The 27,992-nt window shown below is 34.4% G+C and overlaps 4 protein-coding genes and 1 long non-coding RNA gene across 10 annotated transcripts; 3 read left to right on the top strand and 2 right to left on the bottom strand.

Annotated features, from left to right (window-relative positions):
- Window positions 1-1,007: 1,007 nt before the first annotated feature.
- On the bottom strand, window positions 1,008-2,952 carry LOC110705113 (40S ribosomal protein S25-like). Its single transcript, XM_021882952.1, has 4 exons — window positions 2,847-2,952; window positions 2,660-2,734; window positions 2,438-2,572; window positions 1,008-1,354 (listed from the first exon to the last, which is right to left on the bottom strand). Exons 1-4 carry the CDS (start codon window positions 2,847-2,849, stop codon window positions 1,223-1,225), a joined length of 345 nt encoding a protein of 114 aa, XP_021738644.1. The 5' UTR covers window positions 2,850-2,952; the 3' UTR covers window positions 1,008-1,222.
- A 1,653-nt stretch (window positions 2,953-4,605) lies between these two features.
- LOC110704914 lies at window positions 4,606-5,708 on the top strand. The gene is made up of 2 exons (XR_002508021.1): window positions 4,606-5,072; window positions 5,304-5,708. It is a non-coding gene; the product is annotated as an uncharacterized LOC110704914 (long non-coding RNA).
- A 3,744-nt stretch (window positions 5,709-9,452) lies between these two features.
- Window positions 9,453-13,981, top strand: LOC110705112 (glucose-1-phosphate adenylyltransferase large subunit 1-like). Its single transcript, XM_021882951.1, has 15 exons — window positions 9,453-9,759; window positions 10,168-10,466; window positions 10,859-10,981; window positions 11,135-11,305; window positions 11,408-11,500; window positions 11,607-11,690; window positions 11,770-11,825; window positions 11,946-12,039; window positions 12,133-12,318; window positions 12,442-12,522; window positions 12,642-12,728; window positions 12,808-12,912; window positions 13,028-13,134; window positions 13,268-13,328; window positions 13,458-13,981. Exons 2-15 carry the CDS (start codon window positions 10,239-10,241, stop codon window positions 13,557-13,559), a joined length of 1,578 nt encoding a protein of 525 aa, XP_021738643.1. The 5' UTR covers window positions 9,453-9,759; window positions 10,168-10,238; the 3' UTR covers window positions 13,560-13,981.
- Window positions 13,982-14,317: 336 nt separating this feature from the next.
- LOC110705111 (SNF1-related protein kinase regulatory subunit gamma-1-like) lies at window positions 14,318-16,871 on the top strand. Its single transcript, XM_021882950.1, has 7 exons — window positions 14,318-14,419; window positions 14,663-14,841; window positions 15,142-15,249; window positions 15,352-15,513; window positions 15,621-15,703; window positions 15,785-15,973; window positions 16,072-16,871. Exons 1-7 carry the CDS (start codon window positions 14,326-14,328, stop codon window positions 16,454-16,456), a joined length of 1,200 nt encoding a protein of 399 aa, XP_021738642.1. The 5' UTR covers window positions 14,318-14,325; the 3' UTR covers window positions 16,457-16,871.
- Window positions 16,716-27,551, bottom strand: LOC110705110. Of its 6 annotated transcripts, XM_021882949.1 has the most exons (6): window positions 21,116-21,673; window positions 18,457-19,750; window positions 18,291-18,316; window positions 17,958-18,092; window positions 17,799-17,873; window positions 17,550-17,706 (listed from the first exon to the last, which is right to left on the bottom strand). In XM_021882949.1, exons 2-6 carry the CDS (start codon window positions 19,673-19,675, stop codon window positions 17,689-17,691), a joined length of 1,473 nt encoding a protein of 490 aa, XP_021738641.1. In that variant the 5' UTR covers window positions 19,676-19,750; window positions 21,116-21,673; the 3' UTR covers window positions 17,550-17,688. The 6 variants fall into 6 exon arrangements, with proteins under 6 accessions (XP_021738637.1, XP_021738639.1, XP_021738638.1 ...); XM_021882945.1 differs by adding an exon at window positions 26,751-27,551 and having other exon boundaries at window positions 16,716-18,092; window positions 21,116-21,145; XM_021882947.1 differs by having other exon boundaries at window positions 16,716-17,873; window positions 21,116-21,660.
- Window positions 27,552-27,992: the final 441 nt, after the last annotated feature.

Here is a 27,992-nt window from a genome sequence, read left to right as displayed (position 1 = left end):
TTTTTCATTTTCTATCACTCTCTCTCCCGTCCTTAATATACGTGCTTAAATCAAAAGCGTCAACTAAATATAAACGGAGGAAGTAGTATATACTGATATAATAGTGATTAAGGGCGTGTTCGGCGCTAGCTTTTGAGTAGCTTTTAGGTAGCTTTTAGTGGTTTGACCAAGTTAAATCACTACTTGACAAAAAAAATGTGGGTGTTTGGCAAAGTAGTGGTTAAAATAGCTTTTAGTGGTGGAGGTAGCTTTTATAAAAAGTTAGAAAGATTAGCTTTTAAAATTGGAGGTAGCTGTTGAAAATTTATCTATAGTTTTAAAAATAAAATGTTGATTTTTATATGTAACAGCTAGCTCCACAGCTACATCTACCTTCACAACTATATTTTGCCGAACAAGCCCTAATTCAATCACTAACTCAGTGGTCTATTAAGGCGTTGGAAAATCTTCATTACATTAACATAACCAAGCCCACCCATTATCATAAACATTTAGCCCACAATAACTTCCTTAAGCTAGTGTTATACACGTCCAAAGTAGATTTGAGGAAAGTGTAGTTAATTAAAAGAGGGGTGTCTGTGTTTGTACTCGCTTGTATAAGGTGTTACCAGCTAAATTGAAGACATTAAGGCTAAGTGGACGACTGGTCGACTCCTACTATATGGATTGATTTTTTAAGTGACACCATACCCATTGTCGAGTTTGGTTGTTTATAATTGTTCATCAGAGTTTGGTTGTTTATAATTGTTCACCAAACCTTTGTTAAGAGCACAATTTTATTCACAAGTTCATCTCATGATTAGTAAAAATAAACACAAACATTATTCATTTAAAATCACCACTTATTGATTGAAAATCATCACTTATCTACGCCACACCGTTCCCTGTCTTACTTTCCTCAATTTCCTCTATTTATCAAATTCATAAACGAGTCATGTGATAAAGCCCTAATCGCCAACACAATCAACATTTTCAATCATTTAAGGACGGAGTAGCAACGAGAATCATGAAAAAATAAAGCACTTCCTAATAGAAATTTTGCATTTTTAACACACTGAGCATAGAAGGTTCAACGACAGATATAAAATAAGTTCTCAAAGGCTAAGTTTTCTAGTCGAGTATTTTGCCTCAAAGAAAGGTCTCAAAAACAAAATTATCCTACAAGATGATAAACAAAACTAGCTGCATATGGCAACCATAACGGATGTACTAACGAGAAAAATTAAGCAGCAGCAACTGCTTTCTCATTAGTTGATCTGGTGTAAATCTGCAAGCTTGAGTGATGAGCTACCATCTTAATAGCACCCCTTGTCACGAGCTCTCTGATGGCCCTCCTTGCAAGAGATCCATTGATCTGATAGAAGAAAACCCAAAAACGTTTTAGATGAATCAGTAAAAGGAATTAGTGTAGCTAAAATTTTGATGTTGCAAAGATAACAACACTGACATCAGCAACATAACATTGATCTCAGGGCTAATCAGCAATAGCTTAACAATGCCATAAGAACTTGCATACTTTCGAATACTTATCAGCTGTTTCAATACTAACAAAGGCATAGGCAGAAAAAACAATAAAGCTGAGGGAATCATCACCAGGTTCCCAACCATAAATAAATATACCCGATGAGAGGGTCATTTCAATTTAGTTTGATCAGTCACTCGTCTCACTCCAAAATAAAATCAATTCCAATGAGATGATTAAGGTGCCCCTCCTCTCAAAGGGATATAAAAATGTAACCAATCACCTCTCCACTACGCGATTTGTTAAGCAAAATAACACTTACGGTCAAACTATATGAATAGCTCACCCATCAAACAATCTAATTGCTTCATTGCTTTACCTTATCATATACTTAGTTCACACTATGAAATCTCCCAATATTAGTCACTCTAACAAATCTCGAAAATCATAAATTCCACAAATCAATCTTTTGTGTATATCAATCAAAATTGTTCACCTCACATTGCTTTATAACACAACCAAATGCAATACAAAAGACAGAGAAACTACAACTACAAACAGTAACAGCTGGCCACTTAATTATCATGATAGTAATGCCGTAATACATTTGCAGTAATCTCTAAACAAAATAGCTAGAAATGAACACTAAATTCTGACTAAGAAACCCTAAATCTTACAACAATTTCATTGTCCCTAATCAAGAGAAAATCATTGGAAACCCAACAATCTTGATAAATGCACAAACACCACTCCTAAACGCACTACTACACATCGTAATATAAATCAAATAAATCAGATCACATAATAAACACCTGTTTTATTCTTTTTTAATATATTTTAAAACCCTAACTTACACAATCAAGTCAAAATACCCAAATTGATTACAAACCCTAACAAATATCTGAACTTTAAAGCAAAAAAATCAAATCAAATTAAAAAATAAAAGAGTGAGATGAAATTAAAGAGAAACCATACCCTGAAACGCTCAGAAAGAGTAGCAGCAGTAACGACCTTTTGCTTAGCAGCTTCAGAAAGAAGCTTATCAAAAGTGGCGTTATCAAACAACACCAAGTTGTTCACCTTTTCCTTTTGCTTTCCCTTACTCCACTTCTGCAATTTTTACCCAAAAAAAAATCTATTAAACATACAAATTATCAAAGATAAAGAAATTAGGAAATGAATTATCAAGAAATTAACCTTCTTCTTTTGCTTTCCACCTCCAGATTTAGCCGGTTTTGATGAAGGTGCAGCCTTGGTATCCTTCTTTGGAGCCTGAAAATTAATCGAAAAAAAACCCAGAAAATTAAAATCGAACAATAAAAGATGAAAATCGAAGATCAAATCTCTGAAATTAGAGGAGAGAGAATTAGAGAGAAATGAATACCATGGTTGATAAGAGGCAGAACTACAATGAAGAGAGAGAAAGTGAAGGAAGGATATAATAAAAGGGGTGAAGCGAATTAGGGTTTTAGATGAATATATATTCCTGTTTTTTAGGTTATGAAGGGTTATTGGGTTTGGGCTGCGTGAGTTTTAATAATAGGGCTTTTGATAATATGGGTCTAGGACTTGGACTCTCTTTAGAATTGGTATTTGATTCAATCTCAAACTCTGATACAGTTGTTCGTTTTATGTCAAAAATCAGAATATGGATCTAGTACTAACTAGTAACCACACCAACATAGTGTATTCTGTATAAGACCTATTCGGTATCCTCTTACTAAACCTGTTAATTTTCGACTCGTCCGCACATCCGATCAGAAGTCCACCCATTTTTGTGGGTTTTGAACATAATTCTATGAACCGTAATCCGATTTAACCCAAACTTGTTTAAACCCAATAATTTGTAGGTCAAACCCAACCCGAACCCATCCCGTTGACCGTTTTTATGTTTTATTTGAAAATTAATATCTTTAGTCTATTGGTTGAGTTTGATCATTTATTTACCATCCGACATTCATTTCTCTATCTCATTTTTCCATTTCTTAAAATTATTGCTCAGATCCACACTAACAACCTTGTACATCAACTATCGACCTACACCAATTGCATCCGCATAATTTACATCACCTTCATGCCACGTTGGCCTGGCCTATTTCTTTAATGTTTAAAAGCTAGTTTTTTTTTAATTATTATTATCATTTTTTATTAATTAGAAATTAGTGTGCTTTGGTGACGATTTAAATTATGGAGTAGGCATGTAACGGCTAAAAACAATATCGGTGATAATTTTCGATTAAAAAAATAGGGAATAAAAAAAAAGTAAGCTTAAAATATCGTAATTATTTAAAAATTAGTCAAAAATAAGTTAAATAAAAAAATTATTCTAACCCCGTTGGGTTGGCCTGCACCTGAACCTTTGGGTTAAGTTTGAGCATTACTCGATCTGTGACCCGAAGTGACCTTACCTAAGATAACCCCTGACCCGACCCAATTGACTCGATTTACAGGTCTACTTCTTATTATTAACTTTAGGATAGACAACAAGGCAAGTATGAAAAAATTTTGCGTTCGGAATCACAGGGAAATGGGTATAAATTGTTAGACATTTCATATAACTTTCTGAACATCAAAATATTACATCAGTTTTTGAAGATTTTATTATACATCCCTTGTTTATTTATTTATTTTTTATTATTATTTTAGCTTATCAATATTAAACATGTCAACTAATTTGTAAAAATATATATTTTTTTTTGACAAAAAATAAAATATTTTACTTGTACTCCATATATGTAGTGCTCCCTTTATTTTTATTTAAATGATTTAGTTTGACTTTGACACTATTCACCTGCACGGCTGCACCACTTTAACCATTATATGTGTTTTATATGTAAGACAAAATATGATCAATGAATACTTGTTAGAATCGTCTCGAAGTATAGTTTTCAAATATCCACTTTTATAATTTATACTACGTACTTGTTAATAATTAAAAGGTTAAAACTATATGCAACCCTTAGACTTGCAAATAAAAAGCTAAAAGTGGAAAGAATAGATATCTATACTTAGTCTTTAAAAACTCTAACCATGATACACACATGTCTTCATCCTATGTTCTCTTTTCCAATCCAATGTGCCACATGCTCACTATTCCAATCCAATGTGCCACGTGTTCATTATTCTAATACAATGTGCCACGTGTACAAATCAATATTTAAATGGAAAGTAATTAGTCATCAAATTATTAATATTAATTAAGAATTTAAAACTGAGCATAATTTAGAGATATTAGTTGGAGTAAAAGCTAAACTGTTTGGATTTTATGTTAGCTAAAAGCTAGCTTTGACCTTTCATTCCACCACACAATTTAATATGGAGTATATGTAAATCTGTAAATAAAACCAAAAACCCACCATAATCCGATGGCCGCTTCATCTTCATCAGCAAACCCACAAATAATTCCACACTCTTCCTCTTCATCTCCCCTCTTCAATTCCCACAAATTAAATTCCTTTAATCATGTTTTCGGTTACAAATTCTGAACATAATAATGATGTATGTTAATGCTTTTTTAGTACGGAGATTTATTCAATCATCTGCCACTACAATATTAATTCTATATAACATAGTAATTCCATCATCAAATTCACATGTAGATTCACATTTGGTGAGTGACTATCATCTTGTGCCTTTTATTATTATTATTATTATTATTATTATTATTATTATTATTATTATTATTATTATTATTATTATTATTATTATTATTATTTTTGTAGAATTTATATTTAAATTTTCGCTGAAATTGAAATAAAATTTAAACTGTGAATTTTTGTTAATTGGAAAATTGTTAATAAGCCTAAGTCTAGCTAATACTCAAATTTTAATCCGTTTACAGGAATGATGAGTCAATCCCGGAAATACAACCACTTGAAGACAAATAAAATCCACAACATACAAAATGGAGGAGACTAAATATGAAGACATGACGGGAAAATGTGGATGCTACAATATGAAGAATGCTATCTCATTCGGCCATTCCCCAACTATCTTATGTAAACATAGTTACTTAAACATATACTCAACAATATTTTGCTAATCTAACTTCCTAATTATTGATTGCTTACCAATCCATTGAATGCCAACTTCAACATATTATAATGCAAAACAACAACAACAACAAAAAAAAAAAAAGTTATTGTTCCTCACAAAATAAGTCACGACCAAAACCCCCGATGTCTCCATACTACTATTTGTCTATTTCATGATTAAATAAAACTACATGCACCAAAAAAAAAAAAAACACCAATAACAAGCTCGTACATTGTACGGGACAAAAGACTAGTTAAATAAACATTTATACACCAATTTACTCCTAAACTGTCTATGAATTCTAAACTGTTTACTAAAAAAGTAAGTATCTTAAATGTTTATATAGCATTAGCCCTAATTAAAAATATCATTAATCAAAGTTGTGCATAGAAAAAAAAAAAAAAAAAAATAAAAAATAAAATAAAAAAAATCATCATGTTTTGAGATGCAATTCTTGACTTCTTTTCCCAAGCCAAACTGCCAAAGTCTATTGTGTAACATGCATTTGTTCGGACTTGCTGTGTCCCTTTCTATCTGACCACTTTGTTTGTGTAATTTGGGATATTGGACTTCTATTAAATGTGGGAATTTGTGGGCCAATTATAATTGACATTCTACGGCCCTAACTTATGTTATGGGCTTTAATCCTTGTTGGGCCCACTTCTGTGATATGTCCAGCTGGGACCCTATCGCAATAAAATGACTTAAGAAATTTCTACTTTTTTTGTGGAAAAAAATATGAACCGTGAATTCCTGACACGTGTGCGGTCAGGAAGATATTTTCAATTTTTTTCCAGAAAATTATTGGCATCCTGTGATCTGGTAAACTCCAACCTTTGTAGTTTACCTTCATTTTGCACAAGTTAAATCATACTGTACTAAAAAATATGGTCCTTACCTTCTATGTTTCCAAATCAAGTGTATAATTGATCCTTGTTACCTAACAGTAGTTCTTTGACTCAATACTTTGTTTCCTCTTGGTAGTGTATGCTAATCATTCATCTACAATAAAATATCGTTGTTTTTTGTTGGTCGTGTAACACCGGAGTATGAACATGTAATGTAAAAACCAAATTTGATTAGGGAACGTTTAATTATATAATTAATCTAAATTTTTTTTCATAAAATTATTATTCTTTTTTTTTTCTTTTTTTTTTTTTTACTTAGCATAATTATGAAAAGAAATCAAAATAAGTACATTACTATATGTAGTGTTTATACTAGTTTGTCTTCCAAGATTACTATATTAGGTTAATTTCCCCAATAGTGAATCTTGTTTGATACTTGCACTAGTTGAGCACTTGAGCTATAGAAAATGACCAGAAGATTACAGTGATTCATTATCATTTATCAACCTTCTAGGCCATGCTTCCAATAATGCTATTATCAATTCAATGGATGCTCAATTTTACTTATTCGTAGATGATGTATCAAAACTAAAGATTATAGAATCTCATTTATATCAATTTTCTATTTTGGTTCTTTATGCAGAAAACTAAACACAAATATTTCGTATATAGATTCAATTTTACATATAAATTTCCAATGATTATTCCTAACACGTAATTGAAATAATACAAGAAGCGAGAATGTTACATTACTAAACTATACGGTATATCTAACTCCAAATCTTTCTTTTAGAAAATTGAAACAAACAAAATTCATATATCCTATTCTTGCAAAAGATGATTTATCACATCGTCCTTACTCCTCTTTTCATATAATCTCGTATAATTAACAATAAAGGTTTTTGAAACAACTCTTTATAATAGTTGTAGTTGATTAGTTAAATTATCATTACGCTTTTATCGTTATACAATCTTAGGGCCTGTTCTCATTGACTGAACTCGGCTGAACTGAACTGAATTGAGCTGAACTGGACTGAATATTTTATAAGAGGAGGAAATTAGGAGCTGAGCTGAACTGAACTGAACTAAACTAAGCTGAACTGAACTGAATTGAGCTGAGCTGAACTGAACTGAACATAAGAGAACAAGCCCTTAGTATCAATTTTTTGAAAAACCAACTACAAAGCCTAATGTTTGCTTTGACAATTAGATTTTAAAATTAGTTTTTTTTTTTTTTTTTTTTTGCAACATCAATGGCTAATATTCATCTTGCATGCATTTCAAAATAAAAAATAAAAGTTCAATAAAAAATAATTTAAAACTCTCACTCTCACAACTCTACAACTCTATAATTTCCAAACTCTAGAGGATCTCAACTCATATACTTGTATATTGAAATTATTTTTAAAAAATCTCTAATAATCATTTTTTTTTCCCCACAAATTATAATATGTAGTTAAAAATGATCGTCAAATTAGAGTTGTTTGGTAAAGTTTAATTAGTTGATTACAAATCTGAAAGAGTAAAACTTGTATTGGAAATAAGATTAATTAGTTGGTTTGTGTTGATATGTAATATCATTTTTTTTTACCGTGTGTTAGTTGTTAATACAAAATTTCTACGTACATCTAATTATACTCCGATCTGTGTGTGAGTATTAAAACTCTTTGTTAGAGTTGTGCACGCGTCAAATTATAACACCGTATGTTCTTGGGTACTTGAGATATGAGATTCAAGGGCATGAAACAATTAGTGCTACCTCCTAATGAGTTAGTAAATTGTCCTAAATACACATTGTACATTCCTCCTCCTCCTCCTCCTCCTCCTCCTTCTTCTTCTTCTTCTTTTTTTTTTCTTGTCTCGATCTTTATTTATTTGCTATTAATGGTATTTAGAGTGACTTTTTTTCCTTTAAGCATGTAATGCACGGCATTATCCTTGTCTAGCAAATTGGCATTGCTACAAGGGATAAGAAGTGGAGTTTTGGACCAATCTATTGGCTAGTAGGATCGTTAGTACATTAATGCAATCCCTTAATCTTTTTAAGCATATCTAATTTTAATTGGAGCTTGACCTTTTCCAAAAGTATAAAAAAAAATAGAGAAAAAAAAAACAAAAAAAAGTTGATTCAAAGTTTTTGACTGTTTAACCACCGAGAAAGGAAGGATTATCCGCTGTCTTGTTCGTTGGTTCACATTTGAGGTGTTTGATACAAAATTGACGCTTGATAGGGATATATTTGTGATATGTCCTCTTGTTTTCTCAAACTCCCTATCTAAATTAAATGAAAATCAATTATGCTGAAATTGGAGTTGAGATCCTCTAGAGTTTGAAAATTATAGAGTTGTAGAGTTGTGAGAGTGAGAGTTTTAAATTATTTTTTATTGAACTTTTATTTTTTATTTTGAAATGCATGCAAGATGAATATTAGCCATTGATCTTTTGTGGAGGGTCTAGATTTATTGAACTCTATAGAGTTCAACTCTAGAGGATCCAAACCCCAAGTATATGTATTTTCAAATTAGTTTTCTCGTTGAAAATTAAATGTATTAACAACCTAAATACTTTTTTGTCCTCGAATAATTGACACAATTAAACGTGACAATTTTATTTGTCAAATTTTGACTCACTTACTATTCATGCATACAAAATAAATTAAGTTTACTTACGGAGTATATTTTATGGTTAAATAATAGAAATAAATTAAGATGTAATATCTTATTAGAATTCTCTTATTATACAGAGTAACATTTTCAAATATCAATTTTTATAATTTTCAATTATACCACGATCATTGTGATATTGATATAAAATGTTCATTAAAAATTGTGCTACTACGGAGTATAAAGTGAATTGAAGATATACATTACTCGGTAATTATTTGAAAACGAAGAAAGATTTTTTTTTTTTTTCCACGTTAATCAAACATTGCCTAATTTGTCTGCCTGTCTCTGAATATGGACAGGTGTTTGGCTACTAGTGACTAATGAGTGGGATTTTTAAGCAGCAATACACGGAAAGCAATGATATCATCTTGAAAGCCAGTAATTACATTTTACAAACCAAAAATTACTTTATAAATTTATTTTATTGGGTCAAACTCAAAGTGGCCTTAAATAAAAATTCACTCTTGCACATTTTAAGAGAGAGAAAATAGAACAAAAACAAATAAGGAAGAAGATTTCACTGTCAATAAATTTAGTTTTTCAAGGCATATAAAAATAACAAAATAATTTTCCAGTTATCATAAGAAGAGGATTCTCGTGAAAAGAGGGCTCACAGGCCAATAAAGCCCATATTTTCACCATCATTCATGCTTGTTTGCCTCCTTATTTAGTCTTCATCTTCTACCATTTCTTCATTCTCCATTATTATTCATCTTTGCAACTTTTGGGTGTAATTCCTATTTCAAAGGTAACAACTTTTCTTATGCCACTCTTGTTAGATTTTTACGTGCGAGATTTGATCTCATGTCTTGAGTACCATCTGTCACGACTTTTATGTGACATGATATTGTAAACTATATGTTGTTTGTTTATAATGTTGCAATTTATATGTTGTTAGTTTATAATGTTGCAAATTATTTGTTGTTTGTTTATAATGTTGCTTGTTTTAGTGGGTTTGCTTTGTTAATGGAGTTTTAATTATAGTTTTTGTAGTACCAATATAACACATGGAACAATTATTTTAGAAATTTAAGTACAATTTTGTGATCTAATTACTTTACTTTGGTTTACTTGGTTGCTTAGATTGGAGTTGGTACTTTATTTGTTTTCTTAGGATTCTTCAATCTTCATCATCATCATCTTTATCTTTTTTCAGGTCTTCTGATTTGTAGGTCATTCCTAAAAATAAAAATTACCCAAAAAAGAAAAAAAGTTAAAATTTTTGGGATGGATTCTTATTGTGCAACAATTGGAGCAAATACCAAATTAGCAAGAACTGGTAAAAATTATGGAGAAAATTGTATTTGGGGAGAGAAAATCAGAGGTAGTTTAAAAAACTGCAATGTGTTGGTAAATCATTTGCCAAGGAGCTTGAAGACTGATCAAAGAGGCAGAAAGATTAACCCTGGTGTTGCTTTTTCTGTCTTGACATCAAACAATGTCACTGAGACACTTGTAAGTTCAATTTTATTGTAATTTATCTTTTCAGTCTTTTAAATTTGATTTGATTTATGCCCTTGTACAAGTTATGTTGATCATTATATCGTTGTATGTGTGTAAAGTGTCACACTTCGACGTCATTAAATCTATTTTTGCTAACACGTTCTGCATTTGTACTCGTATTTTCTTATGCCATAGTTCAATATATTTTTGTATGACCAGTTTGGTCTGAAATAATATGATCACGCATATTCAATCTATTATTGTATATCTGTATGACCACCCGTAGTTCAATCTATTGTTATTGTTAATACGAAGTATTTCATATGATGAGTGTAGTGTACTATTCCAAAGAAAAATTAGTAGGTTCTTTATTTTAATTTTCAAAACATTTAAATTTATTGCAGATTAGGGAGGCACCAATCGTCGAAAGGAAAAGTGCTGATCCTAAAAATGTGGCATCAATTATACTGGGAGGTGGTGCAGGAGCTCAGTTATTTCCACTAACCAGCAGAACAGCAACACCTGCTGTAAGTAGACCTTTGGAAATATGTATAGAACTATGAAGAGTAATATTATGGGCCAATTGTGTAAATGTTATGCACATAAATGTTGTGCAACAAATAAAGTTTTGTATCTGGTTTTTGGTTTGGACCATGTATATTAAATAAAGTATGATGCAGGTTCCTGTTGGAGGATGCTACAGGCTTATTGATATTCCAATGAGTAACTGCATCAACAGTGGTATAAACAAAGTATTCATATTAACTCAGTTCAATTCAGCTTCCCTTAATCGCCACATATACCGTACTTATCATGGGAATGGTATCAACTTTGGTGATGGATTTGTGGAGGTAAACTTCTGATGCAGTATACCATAGCCCAATTTAAGATGTAGATTTGAATTTTTTTTAATCATATATGAGTAGAAAAAATGACCGGAAATTATGTTACAGGTTTTGGCAGCTACACAAACACAAGGAGAAGCTGGAAAGAACTGGTTCCAAGGAACAGCTGATGCTGTCAGACAATTTATATGGCTGTTTGAGGTAGGACAGTTGATTTCATAGTTTTTTACTGTTATTTGGAAACATAGATTCAGATATATTGGACTGTGGTAAAAGGGTATGTGCTGAATGTCTCTAATACATACAGGACGCGAGGAATAAAAATATTGAGAATATTCTGATCTTGTCTGGTGATCAGCTCTATAGAATGGACTATATGGATCTTGTGCAGGTATTGATTGAGTTTCTTCTTGATTTCAATCATATAAACTGATCATCATATAATGATTTTTACTATAATTTACTTGCAGAATCACATTGACAGAAACTCTGATATCACAGTTTCTTGTGTTCCTGTGGGTGAGAGGTATGCTGGCACTTCCGTCTGTGGTGGTTGATATTCTTTCGTAATCTGAAAATCTATTTGTTCATATATTTATATAAGTTTCCTGTTTGTATCTGGCTTCAAATTTACGCCTTCTTCCAGCCGTGCATCGGATTATGGACTGATGAAGATAGACAGCAGAGGTCGAATTGTCCAATTTTGGGAGAAACCTAAGGGAGCTGATCTGGAAGCAATGGTGACCCAATCTTTCTACGATTTTTTATGTTCTTTGTCTATACAACTTAATTTGGTGAACACTAAATCCTTTTCGATGTTTGGTTTGCTGCAGAAAGTGGACACACAAATTCTGGGATTATCTCGAGAAGATGCTTCAAGTAGTCCTTACATTGCATCCATGGGAGTTTATGTGTTTAAGACAGATGTTTTACTTAAGCTTCTGAAACAGTCATACCCAAAATCCAATGACTTTGGGTCTGAAATCCTTCCTTCTGCTGTCAAGGAGCAGAATATTCAGGTATGTCATAGTTAAAATGGTCTCATGCTGATTTTCCTTCTCTTTGTTGGATTTAGTACACTTCAATCACCTTAGATGATATCAGCATTCTGATATACGAAGTGTTTTTTTGTGTCTTATCAGGCATATCTGTTCAGAGACTACTGGGAAGATATCGGAACCCTGAAGACTTTCTTTGATGCTAATTTAGCACTCACCAAAGAGGTGATCAAGCTTCTTAATCCACAGTTTGATAAGTCATCTTTATAAAACATGCCTGTATTGACATTGAGATAAACTGTTGAATAACACAATTCAAATCATCTTGTTTTATTTTCAAACAGTCACCAAAATTTCAGTTTTATGACCCAAAGACGCCCTTCTACACATCCCCTCGGTTCCTACCACCAACGAAAATGGACAAGTGCAAGGTATGCTCTACTCTAATAACCTTTGTTTCATAGTAGATGCAGTCACTAGTAGATTAATGACCTTATTTGAACTGTACAGATTAAGGATGCTATTATTTCCCATGGATGCTTCCTGCGAGAATGTACAGTTGAGCAATCTATCGTGGGAGAAAGGTCACGTTTGGACTCTGGTGTAGAGCTTAAGGTATAGATCTAGAAGTTTCCTATCTCTCAATCTGTGTAGTAGCATGGAAATTCTTTTTCTTCTTTTTTCCTGCTCTTTCAGTAATATCTGATAAGCTGTTCTTTTGGCCTTCCAGGATACCTTGATGATGGGTGCAGACTACTATCAAACTGAATCTGAGATTGCATCTCTTTTGGCGGAGGGTAAGGCACCAATTGGGATTGGCCGAAACACGAAAATCAGGTACACAATCTTGTCAGATTGGATTGCTGATCACACTTAACAGTATTTTTTTTGCTCTACTGAAAATAATTCAGATTAATAAAACAGTTTTATTACATGTGTGTCTAAAAAAGGCAATTCTTTCCTTTTGCAGGAACTGTATCATTGACAAGAATGCGAAAATAGGTAAAGATGTGATCATCACCAACAAAGATGTGAGCATACTTGACCTTATATATCCACCTTTATATGCCTTTTGTTTATTCTTTAATGCTTTTATTAGAACATGCACATTATTGTAAAGCACAAGACTGAACACTTGTCTTTTTTCGCTACATTTTAAGGGTGTTGTGGAAGCTGATAGGCCAGAACAAGGGTTCTATATTCGATCAGGAATCACCATTGTAGTGGAGAAGGCAACCATTGAAGATGGCACCATCATATAGTCATCTTCCAAGTTCAGCAATGAAACTTCTTCATACATTAAGGCTTGAAACAGGGGATTCGGATTAGGAACCTTCAGAGGACATTATGTCAAAAGGTGAGAAGTACTGTGAGCATGGACTACAACGAACAAGCTGCCAGAGATCATATATCGCCGTATGCCTTGTATGTTCAACTAGAGACCAGCTTGGCTATGCTGTGTACAAAAGAGAAAAGTGGAGAAATAATAATAAGCTGACCTCATGCTTATAATCATACTACTACTACTACTAGAACTACATTATATAGCAACATTCTGTCTGAAATGAGAGTTTTTGGAGTAGGGAATAATAATGTGTTCAACTATCAAATAATCATAGATTGAAATCTTGTATCAAACTTTAGTTTATACATCAATAAAAAAGTTGTACACTTTTGGCATTTACACAAATTCTTTCATGCTTTTTTATATTTTTTACTCTATCCTTTGCTTGACCATACTATCCCACATTTACGGATTTTTTTTTTTCTCTTTTAAATAAATTACTTAGAATTAATATTCAATAATCAGTTATTTTCTTAAAATTAAGAATTTGGTAGATCTGTGCAGCATTGTGGTATTTAATGTCAACTAAATCAATAAAATGATGTGATGATTTTCATAGCCATGTGGCAAATAGTGAAAATTTCAAGGAACAAAACCAAAACACGGAATTTAGCTTAATTAGTTATTCAGTTACAAATTTGCAAGCAATGTAACCAGTATTTTTTCACCTTGAAAAACAAAAGATGGAGAATGATTCAAAAGACTATTCCTCCGCTCTCCAAACCTACCTTAACAACATCTCCATCTCCTCCTTGCCTGGCATCAGAGATGCACCAGGTTAGTACCCTTCATTTCTTCGACAATTATCTAGTTGTTGTCATGTTTGTACGTTACTAGATCATTATCATATTACATTATCAACGTGACTATAATCTCGATGGAGGGAGTAATATTACTCACAACTGTCACAAGTCGTACTATGTGATCTTTTTGTTCACATAATGTTTTATGTTATCTAAATAGATCTAACTCCCCTTCTTTATTATTCTAACCTGCTGAACTATGTATTGATGGCACAAGTACTGGAAGTAAAGGCTGGGGATTCACTAAGAGATGCAATACGCTTGCTGTATGAGAAGAATGCAGCAGTAGCACTCGTCACAGACAACTCTAGTGCTAATAATGCTGCCATTTCAAGGCTTTCGGACCGCTACATCGGTGTCATTAGTTTTGCTTCCATGGTCCTATGGTGCATAGAGGTACAGTACCCTACTTGTCAAGTATACAAAAAAAACCATTCATCAGATAGTTTATTTGGATATATCAGTCACGATTTATTGTTTATTTGTATGCACAAGCTCCATATGTTATATGTACACCATATCAATGCTACAAGGTTAATTTCTATTGTGTAAACAGATGAACCAATGGAAAAAATAACTATCTTTTGCTTGTTTATTTTTGATATACTATATATATAAACATGATTACTTCATCTAATTTTGTCCAGTTTTTTAGTCCTGGTACTGTGGTCATTTAGTGATGATGAAATATTGCAGAGGCTTAAAAAGTATGAAACTAGTCAAAGCCAAAAGGAAGCTGGACAACAAGCTTTCGAAGGCTTCATCTCGAGGCTAGATCAGAATCCTGATTTGAAGCAAGCTAAGGTACAATTTTCTACTCTCCCTTTGTCCTCGCGAAGAATTATACAATAGCCCACTAGAGACTTTTTAATAAACATGTTATGTCATCATATAATAATTCAATAGGTGGGAGAGCTAGCGAAATACTTCCTATGGGATCCTTACATTCCTGTGCATTTGGAAGACGATACTCTCTTTCAAGTGCTCCTGCTGCTATCTAAGCATCAGCTCCTCGTTCTGCCTGTCATAGAACGAGCTACTGATCAAGTTATCGGTTTCATTTCACAGGTAATCTTCTTTTCCAAGCTTTACTGATAGATTTTCCATAAGTAAGACTGCAAAGATTTTTATTTTATACAACTGCAGAGAACTTATTATCTTCAGTTTGGTAGCAGAATGCTGTAGTCAAGTTTCTTCTCCGATCAAGTGGGTTAGAGTGGTTTGACAGCATAGCTAACGTTTCCTTGTCAAAATTTCGGTACTAAAACAAGTTCAAAGATAGTATATTTCAGGAAAATATTGAGAACACTAATCCAAGCAACATTAATGTCTGTGGCAGATTTCAGAGGAAGAACTCTGTCTATCAAGTATATGGAGATCAAAGTATTTCAGAAGCATTGTTAGTTCTGTCGGAAAACAGATTCGCTACTGTTGCTGCAGTAGACAGAATGACTGGAGAGGTGATTGGAACAGTAAGAAAAGATGACATCACCCTTCTAAACTACTATCAACTGTTTTCTAAGTCCAAGTGAGTTACATCTGTAGTAGTATTACCTGTAACTGTACTACTGTAGGCTCATTTTCGACGAGTTGTTGCTAAAACAGATTCTCTTGCTCTTGTTATAGGACTATGACTTTGGCAGAGTTCATTAAAATAGCCAGCAATGAGGACAGCTACAACCTTATTACTGAGAATCAGCAGCATGATCTGGTGGCCCAAAGTCTCCGCCTAAGAAATAATTTTATCCCGAGAATGGATTTACCAGTCATCCACAAAGAAACTGACACCCTTAAGCAGGTCATGGTAAAAATGACAGAGACAAACAGTGAATCCAGCTTCATAGTTGATGAATCGAACAGAATGATCGCTGCCCTTACCTTCAAAGACATTATCATAGAGTTTGCTCCACCTTGTTTGGAATCAAGGATCAATGGAGGTGGGTTCTTTGAATTCGCTTTACAGAAAACTGGATGCCATATAGAAAATGGTACCTTAGTGTCTGACCAGTAAGCCCCTCTGTGCCTTTTTTCTTTCTGTAATTTAAAGTTAAGTGAAGATGCTGTAGAATTGACTGTTCTAATCAGGTCGGTTGAATGTCATAAGCCCTGTCAAGTTAGGCTTCTTATTATTGTGTGATCTTAAAACTGTACGATTATGTGTAGTGTGGAGCTCAATGCTCAAGCTGACTCAATTCTGATATTTAGGGTCTCCAGTCAGATGCTTGGAGTTAAACTGAATATCACAGCAGAGATTATAACCATCAGCCATGTAATAAACAATCTCGAATGAAAATTATCATGCCAAAGGCAATCTACATAGTCTCAAACCACAAACTAGGCAAATGGAGTACAAAAATTTACAAAGAAAGCACAATAAAATTGAAATATCAACAAAGGATCCCTTTATAATGAATTAATTGACAAAAGATAACTGACCACATCAAACTACAGCAGAAACACTGGGGATCATTTGAGAACTCTCCATAACCTGTTTGGAGATGCCGAGTAAGAAATTTATGCCTCACATAGCCTCCAAAGAATTAAATCATCCCTCATTGTTGAGAAATGACACCATTGTCTTCGCAAATCATTTCAGGCTCGGTTGCAGAAAAATGATGCCTCTTGGATTCTAGACCCAAAAAAAGAGGTCTTGCCACAGAGTGGCTGCATCCAGGAGGAAAAACACTTCTGCAGGATCCGCCATTGTAAAGAACCCCACTGTGAAAAATGTAGAGTGCTAGTGTTCTCTAAAATATAATCCTGTCCATCAATTGGTGGATTAAAAAATAAATTAAGGATAGTTCTATATACACATTATACAATTGCCAAGAGCATCTCTTAACGGTATAATTTTGGTAGTTCATTGCAGACGTATCTTAGTACTCCTTGGTATTCCAAACTACAATGGATCCTCTTTTCTTAAATTCGCATGATTGGAGTCCATTCATGGCTTTCCCCATCAATGCCATGGCAGCAATACTTGGGAACTGTTTCTTTGCAAGCTCATCCTGCCCTATCTTCAAGCGATGAGGCTCACAGATCACCAGGGGCTCAGCATTACTTGGCGGGGGAGAAGTACTCTTCTGACACCATCTCTGAATCCAAGAACAACCAAGCATACTTCGGTTCCTGTTTGTTGCCACCAGGGATGAGGACCCACCATTTCTTGGAGCCTTCACATTTTGCTCTATCTCCATCTGTGCCTTGCCATGATGCTTGCGTAACTTGGCATCAAAGCTCTCTCTATTGTATTTTGTTATTCTGTTGAAGAATGTATTAAATTTCTCATGCGAAGAGCCTTCCCCCATATCTGAACTCTTGGTACCAATCCCTAATGAATCAGAAGAACTTACCTTCAGGCGCTTAATCCATCTGTTACCCGAATCTGGGCCAAGAGAACGTTCTTGTCGGGTATTACTCTCAGAGGTCTGTTCATGAGATGAGAAGAGCTGTTTAGCATTCAAACTACGGACTCTTGAAGTACTTGGGTCTTTTCCATCTGTTGAACTTACTGCAGGTTGAAGCCCAGGTTGCTCTTCTGCCTCTTCATTTATGTCAGGTATCTCTGTGATAGGCCTTTTGCTTCTGGTTTTCTCTGAGCTTGAATCACAGGCAGCTGGTGGGCTACTTTCAGCCATAGTATCATCCTGCATGCAAAGCATCAGGCAACTACATGAGCTTATATAATTTGGAGAAGCACATTTTTGTCAGACAATTTATAATTATTCCAAATGAAATGCTTTGAAACACCAATATCCCATCAAAACTAGTAGATATTGCATGTACAAGTATTCTTGTTAAATGATCATGCAACCCATAATCAACAAGAATTAAGAAATAGATACCTTAGTTGATGGGGATGGTTCCATACCTGTGATAAAATAAAGAAACATGCTGAATTAGTTTAAGAGAATTGCTCTAGAACAGCTCAACTTCCTGCTTAGCTAAAGACAAGAAATAAAGGCATGGTTCAGCAAAGTCTAAAACTACATTGAGAGAGCTGCAAAATACCCAATAGATTATGCCGGTTCTTAGGAGCTTCTACTTGCATTCCATTAGTTTCAGCAGATGCTTCATTCCTTGAACCCGTTTTACAGATGGAAGGATTTGCAGTATTTTCCTTCTCTTCACTATCATCAGTGGAGGTCCACAGAGGTTGGATATTCACTCCTCTTGAACGAGGAGCAACGTTAGTAAACATGCTAAAAGGCCCACCAAATGTCTTCTCTTCTTGATGAGCTGAAGTTGGTTCAACCATCACCTGATGTCCTTTTGACATATTAACACAAGTTTCCTTGGTGAATAGAATGTGATGGGCTCTCTGAGAAATTTTGGGAGGATCTCCAGGTGAATTCTCCACAGAATCAACCATTGTACAAATCCTCATAGTCTCTACATTGCGGAAAGAACATGGAATGCTATCGAGGGGTTGGCCCCCATTTTGAGACTGCAGCTTGAGAAAAAAGGACTGAAAATTCTTTTTCCCTGAGGGACAACCATGTTGCAAACGTACTTCATCACTCATTCCAGAATCATGACAAAGGTCATTTCCCATTTTCTTTTCATGAAACAGGACTGAAGAGGATTTTTGATACTTGCAACGATCCTGACTAAAACATGTGAAATTATCATTCGAAAAGTGTCGTTCAAATACCACAACTGGCTTTGATGCATCAGATTTGTTATTGTTAAAAGATCTTGATACACCTTTGCCTTTCTGTTCTTGGAATAAATTCGACATAGCTTGTTGCTTGCTATTCCTCAAATTGAAATCCCTCGAAGTATCCTCTTTACCAACAGCTAAGGTTAGAGCCATGGACTTGTGGCCAAACTCGTGATCAACTTCTGTCCCAACTGTTGAGGCACTCTCTTTGTATTGGCCAAGGGTGAGACTTGGAAAAGATAAATTACTGAGTTTATTCTTAAAATTTCCCAGTTTCTTAGTCAAATCCTTGTTAACACATCCCCCGGTTTTTATTTCTTCAGGACTTTTACTTATTCCTTTCCCAGATTGAAGACTATCTTCTGTCTTAAGCCCACTTTGCACCAGGGAGCCTCTTGTATCAGCATGTCCTTTATTGTAGCGCAAAAATGAGGAATTGTCAGCGATTGATCTTGGCTTAGAACTGTTATTTATCCAGCGGGTCATCCAGCTCGGCTGATGGGCTTGTAAGGATGTCATCGATGTTGCATCCTCGTCATGAGAAGGCCTAGCAGCATGATCAGACATGTAGCTGGAAAGTGCAAGTATCCTTTTCTACTCTTCCTTAAAGCACTTTACTTACTCTCAAGATGCAATTTCCCCCTGAAATGCATACATGCAATCAAAATTCATTTTACAGAAAAATAAACGAATTCAAAGTTAATCAAACATTCAGGCATATATCCCTGCATTAAGGTGAGCTCATGTACATCAATCACGTTTCTCCATCAAGTCAGGTACTATGCTAAGATTGCTAACTCCTTATAGAAAATCCTGAATTGAACGAAAATTTCCCGAGAACAACAAATGAACTCAACAACAGTTTGCTAAAGAACCAGTAATATCAATATAACATGACAGAGAATTGGAATGCAGCCAACTTCCAACACATAACTGACATAAGTACATCCTTAAAATTTCTGCTTAAGACAAAACAAAGAAGATTTGACATTGAAAATTATCACAAAACCCTTAGATTATTACAAAGAGGAAAAGAACAAAGTGAGTCCTATGACCTATGTCAGAGGCAGACTGACTGTGCCATCAACCAAGGACAACCTCCCACCAGTGATCTGACATCAAAAATCAGCAGCCTTACTCATTTCAATTTATTTCCTTTACACCCTTAATTGTAAGTACATCACTATAATACTAGTTTGTGATCAATGTAATTATAATAAAATATATATATATAGATTTACTTCGCTCATTTTTAGTCGGGATTAATAAATTTATTGTGTAAACTCCGTTGTTGAATTATCAATAAAGCTTTGGATCATGTGCCCAGAAGACATATTTGGTCCCTAGTTTCTTAAAGGATAATTAAGGTCTGCTATCTGCTATGTACACGTCTGACAAAGTTTACTCTATTTATTTCCTCACAACAGACCAGCAAACTTAAGCTCCAAAGTTCAAAATAGACAACCATAGACTATTCAAATTCAAACAAGGTCAAAAAACCCATCTGGGTCTAGCTGCTTACAAGTCAATTTCATGCTCTGAGAACTTAATGATGTAAACGAGATGTGATCCCGGGTTTTAGATACCACCCCCCAAAATCTTTACACAAATTTTCATATGTGGCTGGCCACACGATATGGCCGGGGTTATTCGGTCGGTCATGGATTACTCGATCATGGATTACTCGGTTACGTTTGTTAGCTTAGTGCTGAAAACTTTAACTATCTAAGCTAACTAAAATCCACACAACATAATTAATCACGAATTTACCATAATCGACAAAAGTTTAGTACTTTAACAAATAAAATTACCAAAATTCAGATCATATGAACTTAATTGAATCCCACTTTACTGAATTCCACCCAATTGTAAAACCCACATTCAACAAATGAAAAAGAACAGAAAAAATCCCAAAAATACAAAACAAGTACATTGAAATCCTACAAATTGGCAGATCAAAATTTAAATATAAAAGCAGGGAATTCAAAGTAATGAAGATGAACTGACCTGAAGAAGAAGAAAGTTAGGAGAAAATTGCTGCACCCAGATAAACAAATAATGTCAGAACTCAGAAGTATGGAGATGGATATGATTTTCCTTTTCAAGTAATTACTACAATAGTTGTACAACTTGTTGGGAATTTGGGTAAGCGTGGAATTTGGGACCTTTTTTAATAAGTGTATAATGTATGGTCTTAATATGAAGAATATGATTTTGTGGATGATATTGCTTTGATGAGGGCAGTCGATGGAAGAAAAGGTCATGGTGTCAATTCATATGGTTCTACTCTTACAAGTTGGTTCTACAAAGACGCAAAGTGTTTTGTGATGTGAAGTTTTTCTTCCCCTCTTCCATTAGTTTAGTGTCATGTGTGTTTGGTATTATCGGCAATTTTCCGTTTTTGGTTTTGAAGATTTTTAATTAAATGAATAGGTTGTGTCATACATTTACATTTATTGTGTATCAATTAGAGATATTAATTTTAAAAATTGACAATCGATCATTACTATGTGTTGTGATAACTGATAAAGCAAGTGGAATAACAAATAAAAAGATACGAGAAATATTGCAATAACTTGTTAATTGTTGTTCAAAGTTATAATAAAAGAGTGTTATGTTAGGAAAATTGACATTTTATAAAGTCAAATTTAAAGTAAGATATTGGTACTTTTTTTAGTACTTTAAATCTTTAGCTAAAGCATATCCACTTATATAAAAAATAAAAGGGGAAAGAGAGTAGTAACGTACTAGTAACCAAGGGTTAATCAATTATGAAAATTTAAGTTTGAATATTTATCAAGGGTATGGAAAAGATTTTAGCTAGCCCTCCTCGAGAAGTGAATTCCTAATTATCGGGAAAAAGAATAGTAAACCAATTAGAATAATTACAATCAAACATCATTAATATTCATACTATCAATTATTGAATGACCTACATTAGCGATCCAATTGGTCTTTCGGTCGATATATATATGATGGACAACTTTTAAACTAAGTAAGGAGACAACACTTCAATAATGCACTTATGCGCTCAATGTGTCATGGCCAAAAATTGCCCTAATGTCTTTTATTAAGTTGATAATTAGTAGATTGTCATCTTCAATTTGAATTTATGAATATTTTGTTGGAGTGTAACCTGGACTCCTTTAATAAGAGCTCTAGATATTGCTATAAATGTCTTGGTGTCGAGGTTGAATGTATAAGCCTTAACAAGGGCCTTACTGCTATCTTTGATGATCGACTCTGATCTTGTTGTTCTTGAGCTATTGTGAACTAGATCATTAAATTTCGTTTCAAAGAAGATGGTGGGTCGATGTCTTTCAAGATGTAAGGATAGATGATGAAGGAATATGAGGGATAATGTTATGGGATCTCGGAATAGCCAATAGGAGATATCATAAAGAAAAAGGTATCTACGAGACTTCGTTGATGTAAGAGTTTGTGTTTCAATGAATTTTTAAAATACTTTTCTTCGGGTTTATATAAAAGGATAAATGCTCATTTTAAAGTAGAGAAGACGCTCTTTAAGAATGCATAAGCCAATTCTCTACACGTCAAAAAATCTCAAGGTGACACAAATTATCTTGAGCCCTCTTTTCTTTTCCGGTAATTTTCATCTTACAATGTGACCAAGGTCTTGTTTTGATTTACTGAACTGAACTATTTATGAGCGAAGGAAATTAGGAATTGGACTGAACTGAAATTAAGCTGAAGAGAGTAGGTCCCAAGTGTAACTTCCTAAGGCACATTTTTTTTTCTTAAAATAAAAGGCATGGCTCGAAAAGCACCAAGGTGCAACATTTTTTTTTGACAAGAAGGTGCAACATAATTGAAACAATTTTAGTATACATTATCAAATGGAGAAAAAGGATATTCCTAGGTATACTTAACTAGATGAACCCCGTGCGATGCACAGTTTGTTTAAAAAAATTTTAAAATTTATATTTATATATTTATGTGCTAAAATTTCTTATATATTTAGAAAATTCCTGATATCAAAAGATAATATTTTATATTTAATTAATTTAAACTGGGAAACCTCATTCGTCAATTTTGCTTACGTGTCATTTAAAATATTTATTCTAAAAGAAATTAATAATCTCGTATTTAATTGGCTACCACTAAAATTTATTATCTTATGTGGCGCGTTAAAAAAATTAAATCCTATGTGGCTCTCTAAAAACTCGGGAAAAAACTCCCCTTTATATATATATATATATATATATATATATATATACTTCCTCCGTTCTATTAATATTGCAACAATGGACTTTTTGCACTATTCATCACTCTTGTTTGACCATATAATATGAGTTATACGTTAAGCAAAATATAGTCAAGTGGGATCTTGTTGGATTCGTCTCATTTAATACTTTCACAATATCAACTTTTTATAATTTTTACTCTTACACAATTATAGATATTTAGCATATAAAATGTGTTTTGGGATGCATAATTTCCTCCTTGTTGCAATATTAACAGAACGGAGGAAGTATATATATATACTCCCTCCGTTTCAAGTTACTCGCAACAAACTTGGTAGTTGCGGACTCCTAGGCAAAAGATTGGAGAAGGATTAATTAAAGGAAGGGGTAAGTAATTAAAGAGAGATAAAGTGGAGGGAAAGTTAGTGGTCCCAAATAAAGTAGTGGGAACATGTGAGGAAAAGTTGGGTGGGATTTTTTTCCCTCCCTTTTTTTTTTGGCTGATCCTGCTAAGGAGCCAAATTCTTTTCCCTCCAATATTTTCATGAAAATTTAAAAAACACATTCAAATTTCAGATTTTTTCAAATCTGACTATTTTCCAAACAAAAGGCCCATATAAAAGGCACATTTCAGATTCATTCCCCCCTATTCAATCAAAAGATAAGTTTGGGAATAGGGAGGGGGAGGGAAAACACTGTTCACCATTACATACATAGTTCACCATACTTAAATTGTTTCCAAAATTACAAAAACCATCATCAACATTAATTAATCCTAATTCCTAAGCTGAGTTAGTTGCAGCAGTTGTTCTTTGTACATAAATTAGGCTCCACTAAAAGCTTCAAAAAAAAAAAACCAGGCACCTCCACTTCATCACCTACCACCAGATGCAAAAAAAAAAGGGACTCATGGAAGAAATCTTTGACGATTTTTTTGATATCAATCAAATATTGAAGGAGCAATACACAGATGAGTCAAGTGAGACCAACAGCACACAAACAGGGTCAGATTCAAATGAAGGTAATCAGCAACAACACAATGAAGGCTGTGATGCTGGGGTTTCACAGTCAGAATCAGAAGAAGAAAATCAGCAACAACAAAATGGTAGGCAACGCAGAGAGCTCAACATTGAGGAAAAAAGACAGATTGTAGATGATATTCTGCTTAACATGGAAGGGGACTCACTTCCAAGAGGTCTACTAACCTCATTAGCAATCAAGCACCATGTACACAAATCTACTACAAGTAGATGGTTCAAGGAAATCAAAAAACAGATTCTGCTGGGGAATGTTGTTGATGTGAGGAGCAAGAAATTAGGGAAAACAGGGCCTAAACCAAAACAATACTCAGATGAGTGGCTAATGTCTGTCCCACTGTACAAGAGAACAACTAACAGGAGTTATGCTGCTGCATTGAAGGTAGCACGTGTTGTCATACATAGATTAAAAAAAAAGGCAGACTAAGGGCAGTCTCAACAACAAATCACCCAGCCCTTAGTGATAACCACAAAGTGGCAAGGTTGAAATGGGTGCTTAATCATGTGAACCCTATTCCAAGTGAAGGTAATCCTAGTTTTATGGATTTTCAGCATCATATTCACATTGATGAGAAGTGGTTCTATTTGAACCCAGAGACAAGGACTTTCTACCTCACACCAGATGAGGAAACACCATACAGAGCACAACAGTCAAAGAGGTTCAAACTAAAGGCCATGTTTATGGGAATGATAGGGAAGCCACTATATGATGAGCAAGGGACTATGCTTCACTCTGGGAAGTATGAGCTCTTTCCATTTGTGAAGTATCAAATGGCTAAGAAAAAAAGCAAAAACAGAGATGCTGGAACCATGGAAACCAAGGCCATACAAAGTGTAAACAGAGAAGCAATTAGGGACATGATATTACAGCACATCATTCCTACAATTCATGCTCAATGGCCAGCACAACTATCAAAGAATATAATCATTCAATGGGATAATGCTAGGCCTCATCAAATTCCTAGGGATGAAGAATTTTTGGCAGCAACTCAAGCAAATGGGTTTAATATCCAATTTGTATTTCAACCTGCCCAATCCCCTGACCTAAATGTTTTGGACCTTGGTTTGTTCAGGGTAATACAATCAATACAATATCAATCTTTCCCAAAGAATTTGGATGAACTTTTGGAGAAAGTTGCTGAGGCTTTTGAGGTTTTTGATCCAACACTCAACAGGTATTCATGGATCACTCTACAGTCATGCATGGTCAAAATATTGGAAAAAAAGGGAGGAAACAACTTCAACCCATCACACATGGCTAAAGCAAGGCCAGACAGAGAAGGCACACTACAAGACATACTAGAAGTGGACAGGGAGCTCATCACAGAAATTGTGAACTACCTCAACACTCTTTTTGTTGACACAACAGGGCATCAAGAAGACACACAAGACATGGAAGTGGATGCAGATTAACAAGATGCTGAGACTCATAGCAATTTTTTGAACAGGGGATGCAACACCTACACAAGATCACTAACTGCCACACATAACTAGTAAACCTTTTAATTTTTTTTTTTTTTGCCTTTTAAATTTATTGGTTATGTGTATTTTGGTAGATAGGATAGGCAAAATAGCAAGGCAGTCACTGCAGTGTAGTGTACAAGACTTAGGACTTTTGTAAAGTGTCCATATTATGAATATGAATCACAACAATTAAACACATATGTTTGTCCATCAGATGGGATTGTCTTAAACAGGGCTAACTCACTAACAAGGGTACCTCAACAACAACCTTGAATTGAGGTTGTTGGAGCCATCCCTTGGTAGTGGTTGCTATCAGATGAGTCCCTTCATCATATGGACACAAAAAAATGGATTGATGCATAGTTTAACAGGGACTCAAAGCACCAACAGTATACACCCACATGTAAGGCATCAGAGACTCATTTGACAAACATCAGCAACTACTTGGCACTTTATGCACCAACACAGAGCAACCACAAGGCAGTAGGGACTCAATGACATATACCAGAGCATCATCAACACAAACACTAAGCAACAACAGATACCAGAGCATAACCAACACAAACCCTAACCATCAGAGCATCACCATCAAAAACATGTATCAACAACTAATTCCAGAGCATAACCAACACAAACCCTAACCATCAGACCATCCCCATCAAAAACATGTATCAACAACTAATTCCAGAGCATAAACAACACAAACACATAGCAACAAGATATAACAGAGCATAATCAACACAAACACTAAGCAACAACAGATACCAGAGCATAACCAACACAAACCCTGACCAACATGATATAACACAAACATCAAATCAGCAAAATAGCCCAAACCCTAACCACACAAATTCATACAGTAACTCATCAATCAAAAACATCAAATCAACAAACTAAGATCATTATAAGTAAATAGAAAGAGAGAAGAATCATTACGCTGCGAGATTAGTTACTGGGAGGGAAGTCATGAGGGTATTTCTCCCTCAACCAAGCCATATAATCAGGGTCCCAGTTGCTGTAGTCCTCCGTCAACACAGAACGCACCCTTTTGTTCCCTGTAGAAGACCCAGCACCGACTCAGGAAGAACTTCGGTAATGGGTTCAGGGGACTCAGGCACCTCAACCACAGCAACTATGACCTCGCTCCTTCCCATAACCACCAGATCTGACTCCTCAGAAGGGTTGTCCTGATCTGCAACCCCTTCCTTCACAGCCAAAGAACCACCGACGGCCCCTAGATCTGGACCAGTTCCAGCCTCATCAGCATTAGGTTTTGGTGGTTCTTCCACAACAACATCATCCTCGTCATCACTGGAGTATATAGGCTCAATTTTAGCCCCAATTTTCCCTCGATGATACCTAGAAAAGGCGACGGAGCAGCGGCGCACTGGTTTCATTATTCCAGTGCCGCGCTGACATTTGTACAGCGTAGACTGAGAATCACCGTCTTCCTTTTTGCAACGAGGGGACTCCTTCTCATTTGGGATGGAACTCATTTTGGATTTGGTTAGGGTTTCAGAGAGAGAATCAGAGAGAATCGCAAAATGTTAGAGGAGAGAGAAGAGGGAATACGAAAGTAGATCTAGGGTTTATGAGGGAATTCTGGAGAATTCTCCAGTATTTGTTCAAACTGGGCAGCATAATCAAGAAGAATTCAATGCAAAATAATGAATGAGGTAGTTGGGGAGATGGATAAATTCAGAAGAAATAAGTTAGGGGGGGTTAATTTTTGGTGGGAATGGTTAGATTAATTGAATAGATTAAGTACTAAGTAATTGTACTTATAAAATAACAAAACACATTAGCAGAAATATTTAAGGGCAATATGGACATTTCACACAAAAAAAACTTACTATAAAAGGAAATAATATAACTTGTTGCAAGTAATGTGAAACGACCATTTTTAATAATTGTTGCGAGTAACTTGAAACGGAGGGAGTATTAGATTTAAATCAATAGCTAATAGACTAAATTATACATATAAATTTAATAAAAGTGAGTAACAAATTGCAATAAGTTGAAATTAAAATTTAATAAAAAGAGTCTATAAGTAAAATATCTTCAAGTAGATTGACAGCTTGGATGCATTAGAGCGTGTTTGATTGGAAAATGACGATATCAATGGGGTGAAGTTGGTTGATAGAGTAGTGACTTACCTATTTTTCCTTAAAAAAACAA

The sequence above is a fragment of the Chenopodium quinoa genome, unplaced genomic scaffold, assembly GCF_001683475.1.
Source record: "Chenopodium quinoa cultivar QQ74 unplaced genomic scaffold, ASM168347v1, whole genome shotgun sequence".
Classification (NCBI taxonomy): domain Eukaryota; kingdom Viridiplantae; phylum Streptophyta; class Magnoliopsida; order Caryophyllales; family Amaranthaceae; genus Chenopodium; species Chenopodium quinoa.
The sequence above is the reverse complement of the archived record's forward strand: the minus strand, read 5'-3'. Positions and strand labels throughout refer to the sequence as shown.

What these genes read in the sequence shown, in the direction of transcription:
- LOC110705113 (XM_021882952.1), bottom strand. An exon ending in GTGGAAAGCAAAAGAAGAAG is followed by an intron (nt 2,573 to 2,659) that starts GTTAATTTCTTG and finishes TAAAAATTGCAG; the next exon opens with AAGTGGAGTAAGGGAAAGCA. An exon ending in CTCTTTCTGAGCGTTTCAGG is followed by an intron (nt 1,355 to 2,437) that starts GTATGGTTTCTC and finishes TTCTTCTATCAG; the next exon opens with ATCAATGGATCTCTTGCAAG.
- LOC110705112 (XM_021882951.1), top strand. Translation starts at nt 10,239, where the DNA reads ATGGATTCTTATTGTGCAACAATTGGAGCAAATACCAAATTAGCAAGA. An exon ending in GCAGAACAGCAACACCTGCT is followed by an intron (nt 10,982 to 11,134) that starts GTAAGTAGACCT and finishes AGTATGATGCAG; the next exon opens with GTTCCTGTTGGAGGATGCTA. An exon ending in TTGGTGATGGATTTGTGGAG is followed by an intron (nt 11,306 to 11,407) that starts GTAAACTTCTGA and finishes ATTATGTTACAG; the next exon opens with GTTTTGGCAGCTACACAAAC.
- LOC110705111 (XM_021882950.1), top strand. Translation starts at nt 14,326, where the DNA reads ATGGAGAATGATTCAAAAGACTATTCCTCCGCTCTCCAAACCTACCTT. An exon ending in CTGATTTGAAGCAAGCTAAG is followed by an intron (nt 15,250 to 15,351) that starts GTACAATTTTCT and finishes ATAATTCAATAG; the next exon opens with GTGGGAGAGCTAGCGAAATA. An exon ending in CAACTGTTTTCTAAGTCCAA is followed by an intron (nt 15,974 to 16,071) that starts GTGAGTTACATC and finishes CTCTTGTTATAG; the next exon opens with GACTATGACTTTGGCAGAGT.
- LOC110705110 (XM_021882945.1), bottom strand. Translation starts at nt 19,675, where the DNA reads ATGTCTGATCATGCTGCTAGGCCTTCTCATGACGAGGATGCAACATCG. An exon ending in GAACCGGCATAATCTATTGG is followed by an intron (nt 18,317 to 18,456) that starts GTATTTTGCAGC and finishes ATTTTATCACAG; the next exon opens with GTATGGAACCATCCCCATCA. An exon ending in AACCATCCCCATCAACTAAG is followed by an intron (nt 18,093 to 18,290) that starts GTATCTATTTCT and finishes CTTTGCATGCAG; the next exon opens with GATGATACTATGGCTGAAAG.